This window comes from Lytechinus pictus, chromosome 15, assembly GCF_037042905.1.
Source record: "Lytechinus pictus isolate F3 Inbred chromosome 15, Lp3.0, whole genome shotgun sequence".
Lineage (NCBI taxonomy): Eukaryota > Metazoa > Echinodermata > Echinoidea > Temnopleuroida > Toxopneustidae > Lytechinus > Lytechinus pictus.
Window position 1 is genome coordinate 7,236,012 of NC_087259.1, and position 15,610 is coordinate 7,251,621.

The window sequence follows — 15,610 nt, forward strand, 5'->3', positions numbered from 1 at the left end:
CAAATAATGCGAGGGCAAAGCAGAGCTGAAAATTTCTGATCTACTGATCTGAATTTTAGCATTTGAATCGCTCTTTGAATTCATGAACAGGATTTCATTTTACCAACAATGCAAGGCCGAGCGCAAGCTGAAAATTTTTTATCTTACTGATCTAAAAAGCGAGATTTCAAGCATTATTTAAATTTATGAACAGGACAAACATATAACAGAACCCATGATGCACTATTTATTTCGTTTCCAATTAATTATCATCCACTTGTACATCAATAATTTATCTTTCATTTCCGTTTTCCTATCCTTGTAGTATTACTGCAAGTATGTCAGCAAAATTAAGCAATTTCAATAAAGGCAGATATATGCGACAAACCTTCAAGTACTTGGCAACGAACTCCTGCATCTTCTGAATGGCCACAGTTGTTGATTCCAAGACCAGGATTCCCGCATTCGAAGAGGGTCGATTCATTTCCATTGCAATTGACATCATCAAGCACAATGGTGCCAGTGCCTTCACCGAATCCAGCCGATGGCACAGCTTCAAGAGCACCAACAAAACCGAGAGATCGGCAGACCACGTTGGCATCGGTCGTATCCCAACCGTCATCGCAGACAGTACCCCATTGTCCATTGTAGCTGACCTCTACACGACCTTCGGAATCAGTGGTGCCTCCAACTAGACGAACCTCACCATCTGTTTATGAATAATAAAAAAAAACCTTGATTGAAATAACAAAGAATTCTTGGCGTTTCAATTTCAACTCTTTGACTTCACTCTCTTTTGTGTTTTATTTCAAATCTACGAACCCTTCTTGTGAATATGAACCACTAACAATATTCAGTGCTATTTGAGAAAAGAGACCGCCCGGATTAATGGACCACCTAGTTTGCGTAGATTTTGTTATTTGTATAACTAATTTCAATATTGGCAGGTAGGCTCTTTTTTTTTAGGGGGGGGGGCATCAAAACTCGATTAGAAAATACCTTCTAGAACTTCGCAACGAACACCAGCATCTTCTGAATGGCCACAGTTGTTGACTCCAAGACCAGGGTTTTCGCATTCAAAAAGGGTTGCTTCGTCTCCAGAACAATTGACATCATCAAGAACAATGGTGCCAGTGCCTTGACCGAATCCAGCCGATGGTACAGCTTCAAGAGCACCAGCAAATCCCAGAGCTCGGCAGACCACGTTGGCATCGGTGGTATCCCAACTGTCATCGCATACAGTTCCCCATTCGCCATTGTAGCTGACCTCTACACGACCTTCAGAATCGGTTGTGCCTCCTACTAGGCGTATTTCACCATCTGAAATTATACGATAAAATAAGGATTTTAAGTTCAGAACAAAATTCTTCCTCATAGTAATTGTATCCATCATTTCAGAGCTTAAAATATCTTCACTTTACTTTTCTTCCCTGTTTTGTTTTCATTTCTTATTCATTATCATTCACATGTACACCAATAATTGGTCGTTCATTTCCGTTTTCTTATCCTGGTATTGTTGCAAGTATGTCAGCAAAATGAAGCAATTCATTATAAGCAGATATATGCAACAAACCTTCAAGTACTTGACAACGAACTCCGGCATCTTCTGAATGGCCGCAGTTGTTGACCCCAAGACCACGATTAGCGCATTCAAAGAGGGTCGATTCGTCTCCAGAACAATTGACATCATCAAGAACAATGGTGCCAGTTCCTTGACCGAATCCAGCCGATGGCACAGCTTCAAGAGCACCAGCAAATCCCAGAGATCGGCAGACCACGTTGGCATCCGTCGTATCCCAAAGATCATCGCAAACAGTTCCCCATTCTCCATTGTAACTGACCTCCACGCGACCTTCCGAATCGGAAGTGCCTTCGACAAGGCGAATTTCACCATCTGAAATTAGACAAAAATATGAATTTCACTTATGTCACAGAGCATTTCTTATGTAAGTTTTATCCTTACTTTATCAAGTTATAATCCCTCTTCAATATTAGATTACAACTTATCATAATTAACATTCCCGTGTGTTATCAAAAATTGTAATTCCTTTCCGTGTTTCAATTTTGGTACTATCACAAGCAATTGAACAAAAATATACCACATTATCATTTACGAAAGCTGGATGCAACATACCTTCAAGTACTTGACAACGAACTCCGGCATCTTCTGAATGGCCACAGTTATTAACCCCGAGACCACGATTTCCGCATTCAAAGAGGCTCGACTCATTTCCAAGGCAATTGACATCATCAAGAACAATGGTGCCAGTTCCTTGACCGAATCCAGCCGATGGCACTGCTTCAAGAGAACCAACAAAACCTAGAGATCGGCAGACCACGTTGGCATCGGTTGAATCCCATTCATCATCGCAGACAGTACCCCATTGTCCATTGTAGCTGACCTCTACACGACCTTCAGAATCAGAGGTGCCTCCAACTAGACGGACCTCCCCATCTACATATGGATAAACGGAAAAATAACAACCTTGATTAAATAATCTAACATACTTTGCGTTTCCATTTGCAATTTTTGACTTCATTCTCTCTTGTGTTTTATTTCAAATCTACGAACCCTTTTCGTGACTCTGAACCACTCACAATTCTCGATACTATTTGAGAGCAAAACAGCTAAGATAAGTAGAACAACTGAAATGCATAGACAAAAATTCTATATAACGTATTTTTATAATTGGTAGAATAGACCCAAATTGTTTTATCTTCAAAACCCAATTTAAAATACCTTCAAGTGCTTCGCAACGAACACCAGCATCTTCTGAATGGCCACAGTTATTGACTCCAAGACCAGGATTTTCGCATTCAAAGAGGCTCGATTCATCTCCAGAACAATTGACATCATCAAGAACAATGGTTCCAGTGCCTTGACCGAATCCAGCCGATGGCACAGCTTCAAGAGCACCAACAAAACCAAGAGATCGACAGACCACGTTTGCATCGGTCGTTTCCCATTCATCATCGCAAACAGTACCCCATTCACCATTGTAACTGACCTCAACACGACCTTCAGAATCAGAGGTGCCTCCAACTAAACGAACCTCACCATCTGCATAATTTATGAATAAAGAAATGACAACGTCGATAAAAGAAATTACCTTAAATATTTAGCGATCCAATTACCGTTCTTCGAATAATTTCATTCTAGTGTTTTATTTTCAATCTATGAACCATTCTTGTGACTATGACCCACTCTCAATACTCCGCAATAATTAGGGAAAAATAGACCCGCTAAGAGTAGTTGATCACTTTCGCAGCATTAGCCCAGAGTTTGTTGTTGTCGTCAAATCTCAATTAGGAAATACCTTCAAGTACTTGGCAACGAACTCCGGCATCTTCTGAATGGCCACAGTTGTTGATTCCAAGACCGGGATTCCCGCATTCCAAGAGGCTCGATTCATTTCCATTGCAATTGACATCATCAAGGACAATGGTGCCAGTGCCTTCACCGAATCCAGCCGATGGCACTGCTTCAAGAGCACCAACAAAACCGAGAGATCGGCAGACCACGTTGGCATCGGTCGTATCCCAACCGTCATCGCAGACAGTACCCCATTGTCCATTGTAGCTGACCTCTACACGACCTTCGGAATCAGTGGTGCCTCCAACTAGACGAACCTCACCATCTGTTTAGGAATACATGACAAAAAATAACCTTGATTGAAATAACATAGAATTCTTGGCGTTTCAATTTCAACTCTTTGACTTTACTCTCTTATGTGTTTTATTTAAAATCTACGAACCCTTCTTGTGAATATGAACCACTAACAATATTTGAGAAAAGAGACCGCCCGGATTAATGGAACACCTAGTTTGCGTAGATTTTGTTTTTTGTATAACCATTTTTTCAATATTGGCAGGTAGGCTCAATTTTTTTGGGGGGGCATCAAAACTCGATTAGAAAATACCTTCTAGAACTTCGCAACGAACACCAGCATCTTCTGAATGGCCACAGTTGTTGACTCCAAGACCAGGATTTCCGCATTCAAAAAGGGTTGCTTCGTCTCCAGAACAATTGACATCATCAAGGACAATGGTTCCAGTGCCTTGACCGAATCGAGCCGATGGTACAGCTTCAAGCGCACCAATAAAACCGAGAGCTCGGCAGACCACATTGGCATCGGTGGTATCCCAACTGTCATCGCATACAGTTCCCCATTCGCCATTGTAGCTGACCTCTACACGACCTTCAGAATCGGTTGTGCCTCCTACTAGGCGTATTTCACCATCTGAAATTATACGATAAAATAAGGATTTTCAGTTCAGAACAAAATTCTTCCTCATAGTAATTGTATCCATCATTTCAGAGCTTAAAATATCTTCACTTTACTTTTCTTCCCTGTTTTGTTTTCATTTCTTATTCATTATCATTCACATGTACACCAATAATTGGTCGTTCATTTCCGTTTTCTTATCCTGGTATTGTTGCAAGTATGTCAGCAAAATGAAGCAATTCATTATAAGCAGATATATGCAACAAACCTTCAAGTACTTGACAACGAACTCCGGCATCTTCTGAATGGCCGCAGTTGTTGACCCCAAGACCACGATTAGCGCATTCAAAGAGGGTCGATTCGTCTCCAGAACAATTGACATCATCAAGAACAATGGTGCCAGTTCCTTGACCGAATCCAGCCGATGGCACAGCTTCAAGAGCACCAGCAAATCCCAGAGATCGGCAGACCACGTTGGCATCCGTCGTATCCCAAAGATCATCGCAAACAGTTCCCCATTCTCCATTGTAACTGACCTCCACGCGACCTTCCGAATCGGAAGTGCCTCCGACAAGGCGAATTTCACCATCTGAAATTAGACAAAAATATGAATTTCACTTATGTCACAGAGCATTTCTTATGTAAGTTTTATCCTTACTTTATCAAGTTATAATCCCTCTTCAATATTAGATTACAACTTATCATAATTAACATTCCCGTGTGTTATCAAAAATTGTAATTCCTTTCCGTGTTTCAATTTTGGTACTATCACAAGCAATTGAACAAAAATATACCACATTATCATTTACGAAAGCTGGATGCAACATACCTTCAAGTACTTGACAACGAACTCCGGCATCTTCTGAATGGCCACAGTTATTAACCCCGAGACCACGATTTCCGCATTCAAAGAGGCTCGACTCATTTCCAAGGCAATTGACATCATCAAGAACAATGGTGCCAGTTCCTTGACCGAATCCAGCCGATGGCACTGCTTCAAGAGAACCAACAAAACCTAGAGATCGGCAGACCACGTTGGCATCGGTTGAATCCCATTCATCATCGCAGACAGTACCCCATTGTCCATTGTAGCTGACCTCTACACGACCTTCAGAATCAGAGGTGCCTCCAACTAGACGGACCTCCCCATCTACATATGGATAAACGGAAAAATAACAACCTTGATTAAATAATCTAACATACTTTGCGTTTCCATTTGCAATTTTTGACTTCATTCTCTCTTGTGTTTTATTTCAAATCTACGAACCCTTTTCGTGACTCTGAACCACTCACAATTCTCGATACTATTTGAGAGCAAAACAGCTAAGATAAGTAGAACAACTGAAATGCATAGACAAAAATTCTATATAACGTATTTTTATAATTGGTAGAATAGACCCAAATTGTTTTATCTTCAAAACCCAATTTAAAATACCTTCAAGTGCTTCGCAACGAACACCAGCATCTTCTGAATGGCCACAGTTATTGACTCCAAGACCAGGATTTTCGCATTCAAAGAGGCTCGATTCATCTCCAGAACAATTGACATCATCAAGAACAATGGTTCCAGTGCCTTGACCGAATCCAGCCGATGGCACAGCTTCAAGAGCACCAACAAAACCAAGAGATCGACAGACCACGTTTGCATCGGTCGTTTCCCATTCATCATCGCAAACAGTACCCCATTCACCATTGTAACTGACCTCAACACGACCTTCAGAATCAGAGGTGCCTCCAACTAAACGAACCTCACCATCTGCATAATTTATGAATAAAGAAATGACAACGTCGATAAAAGAAATTACCTTAAATATTTAGCGATCCAATTACCGTTCTTCGAATAATTTCATTCTAGTGTTTTATTTTCAATCTATGAACCATTCTTGTGACTATGACCCACTCTCAATACTCCGCAAAAATTATGGAAAAATAGACCCGCTAAGAGTAGTTGATCACTTTCGCAGCATTAGCCCAGAGTTTGTTGTTGTCGTCAAATCTCAATTAGGAAATACCTTCAAGTACTTGGCAACGAACTCCGGCATCTTCTGAATGGCCACAGTTGTTGATTCCAAGACCGGGATTCCCGCATTCCAAGAGGCTCGATTCATTTCCATTGCAATTGACATCATCAAGGACAATGGTGCCAGTGCCTTCACCGAATCCAGCCGATGGCACTGCTTCAAGAGCACCAACAAAACCGAGAGATCGGCAGACCACGTTGGCATCGGTCGTATCCCAACCGTCATCGCAGACAGTACCCCATTGTCCATTGTAGCTGACCTCTACACGACCTTCGGAATCAGTGGTGCCTCCAACTAGACGAACCTCACCATCTGTTTAGGAATACATGACAAAAAATAACCTTGATTGAAATAACATAGAATTCTTGGCGTTTCAATTTCAACTCTTTGACTTTACTCTCTTATGTGTTTTATTTAAAATCTACGAACCCTTCTTGTGAATATGAACCACTAACAATATTTGAGAAAAGAGACCGCCCGGATTAATGGAACACCTAGTTTGCGTAGATTTTGTTTTTTGTATAACCATTTTTTCAATATTGGCAGGTAGGCTCAATTTTTTTTGGGGGGCATCAAAACTCGATTAGAAAATACCTTCTAGAACTTCGCAACGAACACCAACATCTTCTGAATGGCCACAGTTGTTGACTCCAAGACCAGGATTTCCGCATTCAAAAAGGGTTGCTTCGTCTCCAGAACAATTGACATCATCAAGGACAATGGTTCCAGTGCCTTGACCGAATCCAGCCGATGGTACAGCTTCAAGCGCACCAATAAAACCGAGAGCTCGGCAGACCACATTGGCATCGGTGGTATCCCAACTGTCATCGCATACAGTTCCCCATTCGCCATTGTAGCTGACCTCTACACGACCTTCAGAATCGGTTGTGCCTCCTACTAGGCGTATTTCACCATCTGAAATTATACGATAAAATAAGGATTTTCAGTTCAGAACAAAATTCTTCCTCATAGTAATTGTATCCATCATTTCAGAGCTTAAAATCTCTTCACTTTACTTTTCGTCCCTTTTTTGGTTTTCATTTCTAATTCATTATCATTCACATGTACACCAATAATTGGTCGTTCATTTCCGTTTTTCTTATCCTGGTATTGTTGCAAGTATGTCAGCAAAATGAAGCAATTCAATATAAGCAGATATATGCAACAAACCTTCAAGTACTTGACAACGAACTCCGGCATCTTCTGAATGGCCGCAGTTGTTGACCCCAAGACCACGATTAGCGCATTCAAAGAGGGTCGATTCATCTCCAGAACAATTGACATCATCAAGAACAATGGTGCCAGATCCTTGACCGAATCCAGCCGATGGCACAGCTTCAAGAGCACCAGCAAATCCCAGAGATCGGCAGACCACGTTGGCATCCGTCGTATCCCAAAGATCATCGCAAACACTTCCCCATTCTCCATTGTAACTGACCTCCACGCGACCTTCCGAATCGGAAGTGCCTCCGACAAGGCGAATTTCACCATCTGAAATTCACAGAGCATTCCTTATGTAAGTTTTATCCTTACTTTATCAAGTTATAATCCCTCTTCAATATTGGATTACAACTTATCATAATTAACATTCCCGTGTGTTATCAAAAATTGTCATTCATTTCCGTGTTTCAATTTTGGTACTATCACAAGCAATTGAGCAAGAATATACCACATTATTACTTACGGAAACTGGATGCAAACATACCTTCAAGTACTTGACAACGAACTCCGGCATCTTCTGAATGGCCACAGTTATTGACCCCGAGACCACGATTTCCGCATTCAAAGAGGCTCGACTCATTTCCAAGGCAATTGACATCATCAAGAACAATGGTGCCAGTTCCTTGACCGAATCCAGCCGATGGCACTGCTTCAAGAGAACCAACAAAACCTAGAGATCGGCAGACCACGTTGGCATCGGTTGAATCCCATTCATCATCGCAGACAGTACCCCATTGTCCATTGTAGCTGACCTCTACACGACCTTCAGAATCAGAGGTGCCTCCAACTAGACGGACCTCCCCATCTACATATGGATAAACGGAAAAATAACAACCTTAATTAAATGATCTAACATACTTTGCGTTTCCATTTGCACTTTTTTGACTTCATTCTCTCTTGTGTTTTTTTTTCAAATCTACGAACCCTTTTTGTGACTCTGAACCACTCACAATTCTCGATACTATTTGAGAGCAAAAGAGCTAAGATAAGTGGAACAACTGAAATGCATAGACAAAAATTCTTTATACCGTATTTTTATAATTGGTAGAATAGACCCAAATTGTTTTATCTTCAAAACTCAAATAAAAATACCTTCAAGTGCCTCGCAACGAACACCAGCATCTTCTGAATGGCCACAGTTATTGACTCCAAGACCAGGATTTTCGCATTCGAAGAGGCTCGATTCATTTCCATTGCAATTGACATCATCAAGGACAATGGTGCCAGTGCCTTCACCAAATCCAGCCGATGGCACAGCTTCAAGAGCACCAACAAAACCGAGAGATCGGCAGACCACGTTGGCATCGGTCGTATCCCAACCGTCATCGCAGACAGTACCCCATTGTCCATTGTAGCTGACCTCTACACGACCTTCAGAATCAGTGGTGCCTCCAACTAGACGAACCTCACCATCTGTTTAGGAATACATGACAAAAAACAACCTTGATTGAAATAACATAGAATTTTTGGATAGAAAATGTTACATTTACCTTCCGTAATTTCTGGCTTGAAAATTGCGTGGGTTAAACGTTATATGAGCACAGAAAATAAAGGAAAATGGAAATGTTTTTTCAAACACAACTTGGTCACCTTAGGAGGAGAATTGTTTTTGACATGTAATTTAAAATACGATTATCCCAAAATATTACAAATAAAAAATTAATTCATTCGAGAAATCTTAATTGCTTAGAGTAATTTAACTTTCTCTCCTAGTTTATCTGAATTGAATATAAAGAATCAAGTGTTATGGAATAACTCATTGATCAAAGTAGATGGGAAAGTTATATATAAACAGCTTTGTCTTAAAAATGGGATCATCAGTATTAAACATTTAATGGATGAACAAAACAATTTTCTCTCACATACAACTTTTTTACAAAAATACAAAATTAATTGTAATTTTCTTGAATATTATTCATTGATTTCTGCAATACCCAATGAATGGAAACATTTTCGTCAACATCTTGTTGAGAGTAGAACAACTCAAGAAGATTTGCTGTATAATTTAAATAATGTTTTTAAGGTATGCAAGTTTATCCATAGAATTTCTGTTGATAAAATCTTAAAGTCCCCTACTTCGCAAACAAAATGGGCATCCATTTTAAATGAACCGGTTAATAATTGGAACAGATTGTATATGATTCCCTTTAAATGCTGTCTTTCAACAAAACTCCGCTACTTTCAATATAAACTTTTCAATCGGATAATGGGGGTGAACAAACATCTTTACGATATTGGCTTGTCTGAATCTAATTTATGTACATTTTGTTCTTCCTCTGTTGAAAGCATTTCACATCTGTTTTGGGACTGCCCTGTAACTCAACAATTCATTCAAAACTTCCAAACCTCTTTTTTTAACAATGACGTGTATTTGAATAAGAATTTATTTTTGTTTGGTTGCCCTGACGCTCAATACTCTACTGTAAACCGTTATATTCTTTACGCTAAATATTTTATTTTTTCGACACGTTGTAAGGGAGATCGGTTGTGTTTTAGTTCTTTTAAGAACGTATTGAAACGCTATTGTGAAATTGAAAGGGTTCTTAGTAAAAAACATCATAATTTTGTTTTATCAATAGATAATAGTACGCATGTACAGTTGTTGTAAACATGTTCGCTTCATGATTTTTCTGTAAATTGAATTGATTTCGTATTTGATTTTGAATAAAATCTTTCTATGAAAGAAAAAAAAAAAAGAATTCTTGGCGTTTCAATTTCAACTCTTTGACTTCACTCTCCTTTGTGTTTTATTTCAAATAAACGAACCCTTCTTCTGAGTATGAACCACTAACAATATTCAGTACTATTTGAGAAAAGAGACCGCCCGGATTAATTGAACACCTAGTTTGCGTAGATTTTGTTTTTTGTATAACCATTTTTCAATATTGGCAGGTAGGCTCAATTTTTTTTGGGGGGGCATCAAAACTCGATTAGAAAATACCTTCTAGATCTTCGCAACGAACACCAGCATCTTCTGAATGGCCACAGTTGTTGACTCCAAGACCAGGATTTGTGCATTCAAAAAGGGTTGCTTCGTCTCCAGAACAATTGACATCATCAAGGACAATGGTTCCAGTGCCTTGACCGAATCCAGCCGATGGTACAGCTTCAAGCGCACCAACAAAACCGAGAGCTCGGCAGACCACGTTGGCATCAGTGGTATCCCAACTGTCATCGCATACAGTTCCCCATTCGCCATTGTAGCTGACCTCTACACGACCTTCAGAATCGGTTGTGCCTCCTACTAGGCGTATTTCACCATCTGAAATTATACGATAAAATAAGGATTTTCAGTTCAGAACAAAATTCTTCCTCATAGTAATTGTATCCATCATTTCAGAGCTTACAATCTCTTCACTTTCTTCCCTTTTTTGTTTTCATTTCTAATTCATTATTATTCACATGTACACCAATAATTGGTCGTTCATTTCCGTTTTCTTATCCTGGTATTGTTGCAAGTATATCAGCAAAATGAAGCAATTCAATATAAGCAGATATATGCAACAAACCTTCAAGTACTTGACAACGAACTCCGGCATCTTCTGAATGGCCGCAGTTGTTGACCCCAAGACCACGATTAGCGCATTCAAAGAGGGTCGATTCGTCTCCAGAACAATTGACATCATCAAGAACAATGGTGCCAGTTCCTTGACCGAATCCAGCCGATGGTACAGCTTCAAGAGCACCAGCAAATCCCAGAGATCGGCAGACCACGTTGGCATCCGTCGTATCCCAAAGATCATCGCAAACAGTTCCCCATTCTCCATTGTAACTGACCTCCACGCGACCTTCCGAATCGGAAGTGCCTTCGACAAGGCGAATTTCACCATCTGAAATTAGACAAAAAATATGAATTTCACTAATGTCACAGAGCATTCCTTATGTAAGTTTAATCCTTACTTTATCAAGTTATAATCCCTCTTCAATATTAGATTACAACTTATCATAATTAACATTCCCATGTGTTATCAAAAATTGTCATTCATTTCCGTGTTTCAATTTTGGTACTATCACAAGCAATTGAGCAAGAATATACCACATTATTACTTACGGAAACTGGATGCAACATACCTTCAAGAACTTGACAACGAACTCCGGCATCTTCTGAATGGCCACAGTTATTGACCCCGAGACCACGATTTCCGCATTCAAAGAGGCTCGACTCATTTCCAAGGCAATTGACATCATCAAGAACAATGGTGCCAGTTCCTTGACCAAATCCAGCCGATGGCACAGCTTCAAGAGCACTAACAAAACCGAGAGATCGGCAGACCACGTTGACATCGGTCGTATCCCAACCGTCATCGCAGACAGTACCCCATTGTCCATTGTAGCTGACCTCTACACGACCTTCAGAATCAGTGGTGCCTCCAACTAGACGAACCTCACCATCTGTTTAGGAATACATGACAAAAAACAACCTTGATTGAAATAACATAGAATTCTTGGATTGAAAATGTTACATTTACCTTCCGTAATTTCTGGCTATAAAATTGCGTGGGTTAAACGTTATATGAGCACAGAAAATAAAGGAAAATGGAAATGTTTTTTCAAACACAACTTGGTCACCTTAGGAGGAGAATTGTTTTTGACATGTAATTTAAAATACGATGATCCCAAAATATTACAAATAAAAAATTAATTCATTCGAGAAATCTTAATTGCTTGGAGTTATTTAACTTTCTCTCCTAGTTTATCTGAATTGAATATAAAGAATCAAGTGTTATGGAATAACTCATTGATCAAAGTAGATGGGAAAGTTATATATAAACAGCTTTGGCTTAAAAATGGGATCATCAGTATTAAACATTTAATGGATGAACAAAACAATTTTCTCTCACATACAACTTTTTTACAAAAATACAAAATTAATTGTAATTTTCTTGAATATTATTCAATGATTTCTGCAATACCCAATGAATGGAAACATTTTCGTCAACATCTTGTTGAGAGTAGAACAACTCAAGAAGATTTGTTGTATAATTTAAATAATGTTTTTAAGGTATGCAAGTTTATCCATAGAATTTCTGTTGATAAAATCTTAAAGTCCCCTACTTCGCAAACAAAATGGGCATCCATTTTAAATGAACCGGTGAATAATTGGAATAGATTGTATATGATTCCCTTTAAATGATGTCTTTCAACAAAACTCCGCTACTTTCAATATAAACTTTTCAATCGGATAATGGGGGTGAACAAACATCTTTACGATATTGGCTTGTCTGAATCTAATTTATGTACATTTTGTTCTTCCTCTGTTGAAAGCATTTCACATCTGTTTTGGGACTGCCCTGTAACTCAACAATTCATTCAAAACTTCCAAACCTCTTTTTTTAACAATGACGTGTATTTGAATAAGAATTTATTTTTGTTTGGTTGCCCTGACGCTCAATACTCTACTGTAAACCGTTATATTCTTTACGCTAAATATTTTATTTTTTCGACACGTTGTAAGGGAGATCGGTTGTGTTTTAGTTCTTTTAAGAACGTATTGAAACGCTATTGTGAAATTGAAAGGGTTCTTAGTAAAAAACATCATAATTTTGTTTTATCAATAGATAATAGTACGCATGTACAGTTGTTGTAAACATGTTCGCTTCATGATTTTTCTGTAAATTGAATTGATTTCGTATTTGATTTTGAATAAAATCTTTCTATGAAAGAAAAAAAAAAGAATTCTTGGCGTTTCAATTTCAACTCTTTGACTTCACTCTCCTTTGTGTTTTATTTCAAATAAACGAACCCTTCTTCTGAGTATGAACCACTAACAATATTCAGTACTATTTGAGAAAAGAGACCGCCCGGATTAATTGAACACCTAGTTTGCGTAGATTTTGTTTTTTGTATAACCATTTTTCAATATTGGCAGGTAGGCTCAATTTTTTTTGGGGGGGACATCAAAACTCGATTAGAAAATACCTTCTAGATCTTCGCAACGAACACCAGCATCTTCTGAATGGCCACAGTTGTTGACTCCAAGACCAGGATTTGCGCATTCAAAAAGGGTTGCTTCGTCTCCAGAACAATTGACATCATCAAGGACAATGGTTCCAGTGCCTTGACCGAATCCAGCCGATGGTACAGCTTCAAGCGCACCAACAAAACTGAGAGCTCGGCAGACCACGTTGGCATCAGTGGTATCCCAACTGTCATCGCATACAGTTCCCCATTCGCCATTGTAGCTGACCTCTACACGACCTTCAGAATCGGTTGTGCCTCCTACTAGGCGTATTTCACCATCTGAAATTATACGATAAAATAAGGATTTTCAGTTCAGAACAAAATTCTTCCTCATAGTGATTGTATCCATCATTTCAGAGCTTACAATCTCTTCACTTTCTTCCCTTTTTTGTTTTCATTTCTAATTCATTATTATTCACATGTACACCAATAATTGGTCGTTCATTTCCGTTTTCTTATCCTGGTATTGTTGCAAGTATGTCAGCAAAATGAAGCAATTCAATATAAGCAGATATATGCAACAAACCTTCAAGTACTTGACAACGAACTCCGGCATCTTCTGAATGGCCGCAGTTGTTGACCCCAAGACCACGATTAGCGCATTCAAAGAGGGTCGATTCGTCTCCAGAACAATTGACATCATCAAGAACAATGGTGCCAGTTCCTTGACCGAATCCAGCCGATGGTACAGCTTCAAGAGCACCAGCAAATCCCAGAGATCGGCAGACCACGTTGGCATCCGTCGTATCCCAAAGATCATCGCAAACAGTTCCCCATTCTCCATTGTAACTGACCTCCACGCGACCTTCCGAATCGGAAGTGCCTCCGACAAGGCGAATTTCACCATCTGAAATTAGACAAAAAATATGAATTTCACTTATGTCACAGAGCATTCCTTATGTAAGTTTAATCCTTACTTTATCAAGTTATAATCCCTCTTCAATATTAGATTACAACTTATCATAATTAACATTCCCGTGTGTTATCAAAAATTGTCATTCATTTCCGTGTTTCAATTTTGGTACTATCACAAGCAATTGAGCAAGAATATACCACATTATTACTTACGGAAACTGGATGCAACATACCTTCAAGTACTTGACAACGAACTCCGGCATCTTCTGAATGGCCACAGTTATTGACCCCGAGACCAGGATTTCCGCATTCAAAGAGGCTCGACTCATTTCCAAGGCAATTGACATCATCAAGAACAATGGTGCCAGTTCCTTGACCGAATCCAGCCGATGGCACAGCTTCAAGAGCACCAGCAAATCCTAGAGATCGGCAGACCACGTTGGCATCGGTGGTATCCCAACTGTCATCGCATACAGTTCCCCATTCGCCATTGTAGCTGACCTCTACACGACCTTCAGAATCGGTTGTGCCTCCTACTAGGCGTATTTCACCATCTGAAATTATACGATAAAATAAGGATTTTCAGTTCAGAACAAAATTCTTCCTCATAGTAATTGTATACATCATTTCAGAGCTTAAATTATCTTCACTTTCTTCCCTTTTTTGTTTTCATTTCTAATTCATTATTATTCACATGTACACCAATAATTGGTCGTTCATTTCCGTTTTTCTTATCCTGGAATTGTTGCAAGTATGTCAGCAAAATGAAGCAATTTAATATAAGCAGATATATGCAACAAACCTTCAAGTACTTGACAACGAACTCCGGCATCTTCTGAATGGCCGCAGTTGTTGACCCCAAGACCACGATTAGCGCATTCAAAGAGGGTCGATTCGTCTCCAGAACAATTGACATCATCAAGAACAATGGTGCCAGTTCCTTGACCGAATCCAGCCGATGGCACTGCCTCAAGAGAACCAACAAAACCTAGAGATCGGCAGACCACGTTGGCATCGGTTGAATCCCATTCATCATCGCAGACAGTACCCCATTGTCCATTGTAGCTGACCTCTACACGACCTTCAGAATCAGAGGTGCCTCCAACTAGACGGACCTCCCCATCTACATATGGATAAATGGAAAAATAACAACCTTAATTAAATGATCTAACATACTTTGCGTTTCCATTTGCACTTTTTGACTTCATTCTCTCTTGTGTTTGTTTTTCAAATCTACGAACCCTTTTTGTGACTCTGAACCACTCACAATTCTCGATACTATTTGAGAGCAAAAGAGCTAAGATAAGTGGAACAACTGAAATGCATAGACAAAAATTCTTTATACCG

General features: G+C 39.4%; 1 protein-coding gene across 12 annotated transcripts in view; it reads right to left on the reverse strand.

Moving 5' to 3' along the window:
• LOC129277690 (uncharacterized) overlaps positions 1-15,610 on the reverse strand; it is a 45,137-nt gene that overhangs the window by 3,234 nt on the left and 26,293 nt on the right. For 4 of the 12 annotated variants that reach the window (XM_064110751.1, XM_064110752.1, XM_064110753.1 and 1 more), the window contains 22 exons: positions 15,066-15,386; positions 14,497-14,817; positions 13,935-14,255; positions 13,367-13,687; positions 11,519-11,839; positions 10,957-11,277; positions 10,389-10,709; positions 8,540-8,860; positions 7,932-8,252; positions 7,397-7,717; positions 6,821-7,141; positions 6,218-6,538; positions 5,641-5,961; positions 5,035-5,355; positions 4,474-4,794; positions 3,900-4,220; positions 3,297-3,617; positions 2,720-3,040; positions 2,114-2,434; positions 1,553-1,873; positions 979-1,299; positions 368-688 (listed from right to left, as the gene is read on the reverse strand). In XM_064110751.1, the coding sequence (XP_063966821.1) occupies positions 368-688; positions 979-1,299; positions 1,553-1,873; positions 2,114-2,434; positions 2,720-3,040; positions 3,297-3,617; positions 3,900-4,220; positions 4,474-4,794; positions 5,035-5,355; positions 5,641-5,961; positions 6,218-6,538; positions 6,821-7,141; positions 7,397-7,717; positions 7,932-8,252; positions 8,540-8,860; positions 10,389-10,709; positions 10,957-11,277; positions 11,519-11,839; positions 13,367-13,687; positions 13,935-14,255; positions 14,497-14,817; positions 15,066-15,386 (7,062 nt within the window). The remainder of the gene's footprint in view (positions 1-367; positions 689-978; positions 1,300-1,552; positions 1,874-2,113; positions 2,435-2,719; positions 3,041-3,296; positions 3,618-3,899; positions 4,221-4,473; positions 4,795-5,034; positions 5,356-5,640; positions 5,962-6,217; positions 6,539-6,820; positions 7,142-7,396; positions 7,718-7,931; positions 8,253-8,539; positions 8,861-10,388; positions 10,710-10,956; positions 11,278-11,518; positions 11,840-13,366; positions 13,688-13,934; positions 14,256-14,496; positions 14,818-15,065; positions 15,387-15,610) is intronic. The other 8 variants (XM_064110754.1, XM_064110755.1, XM_064110756.1 and 5 more) reach the window with 8 other exon arrangements.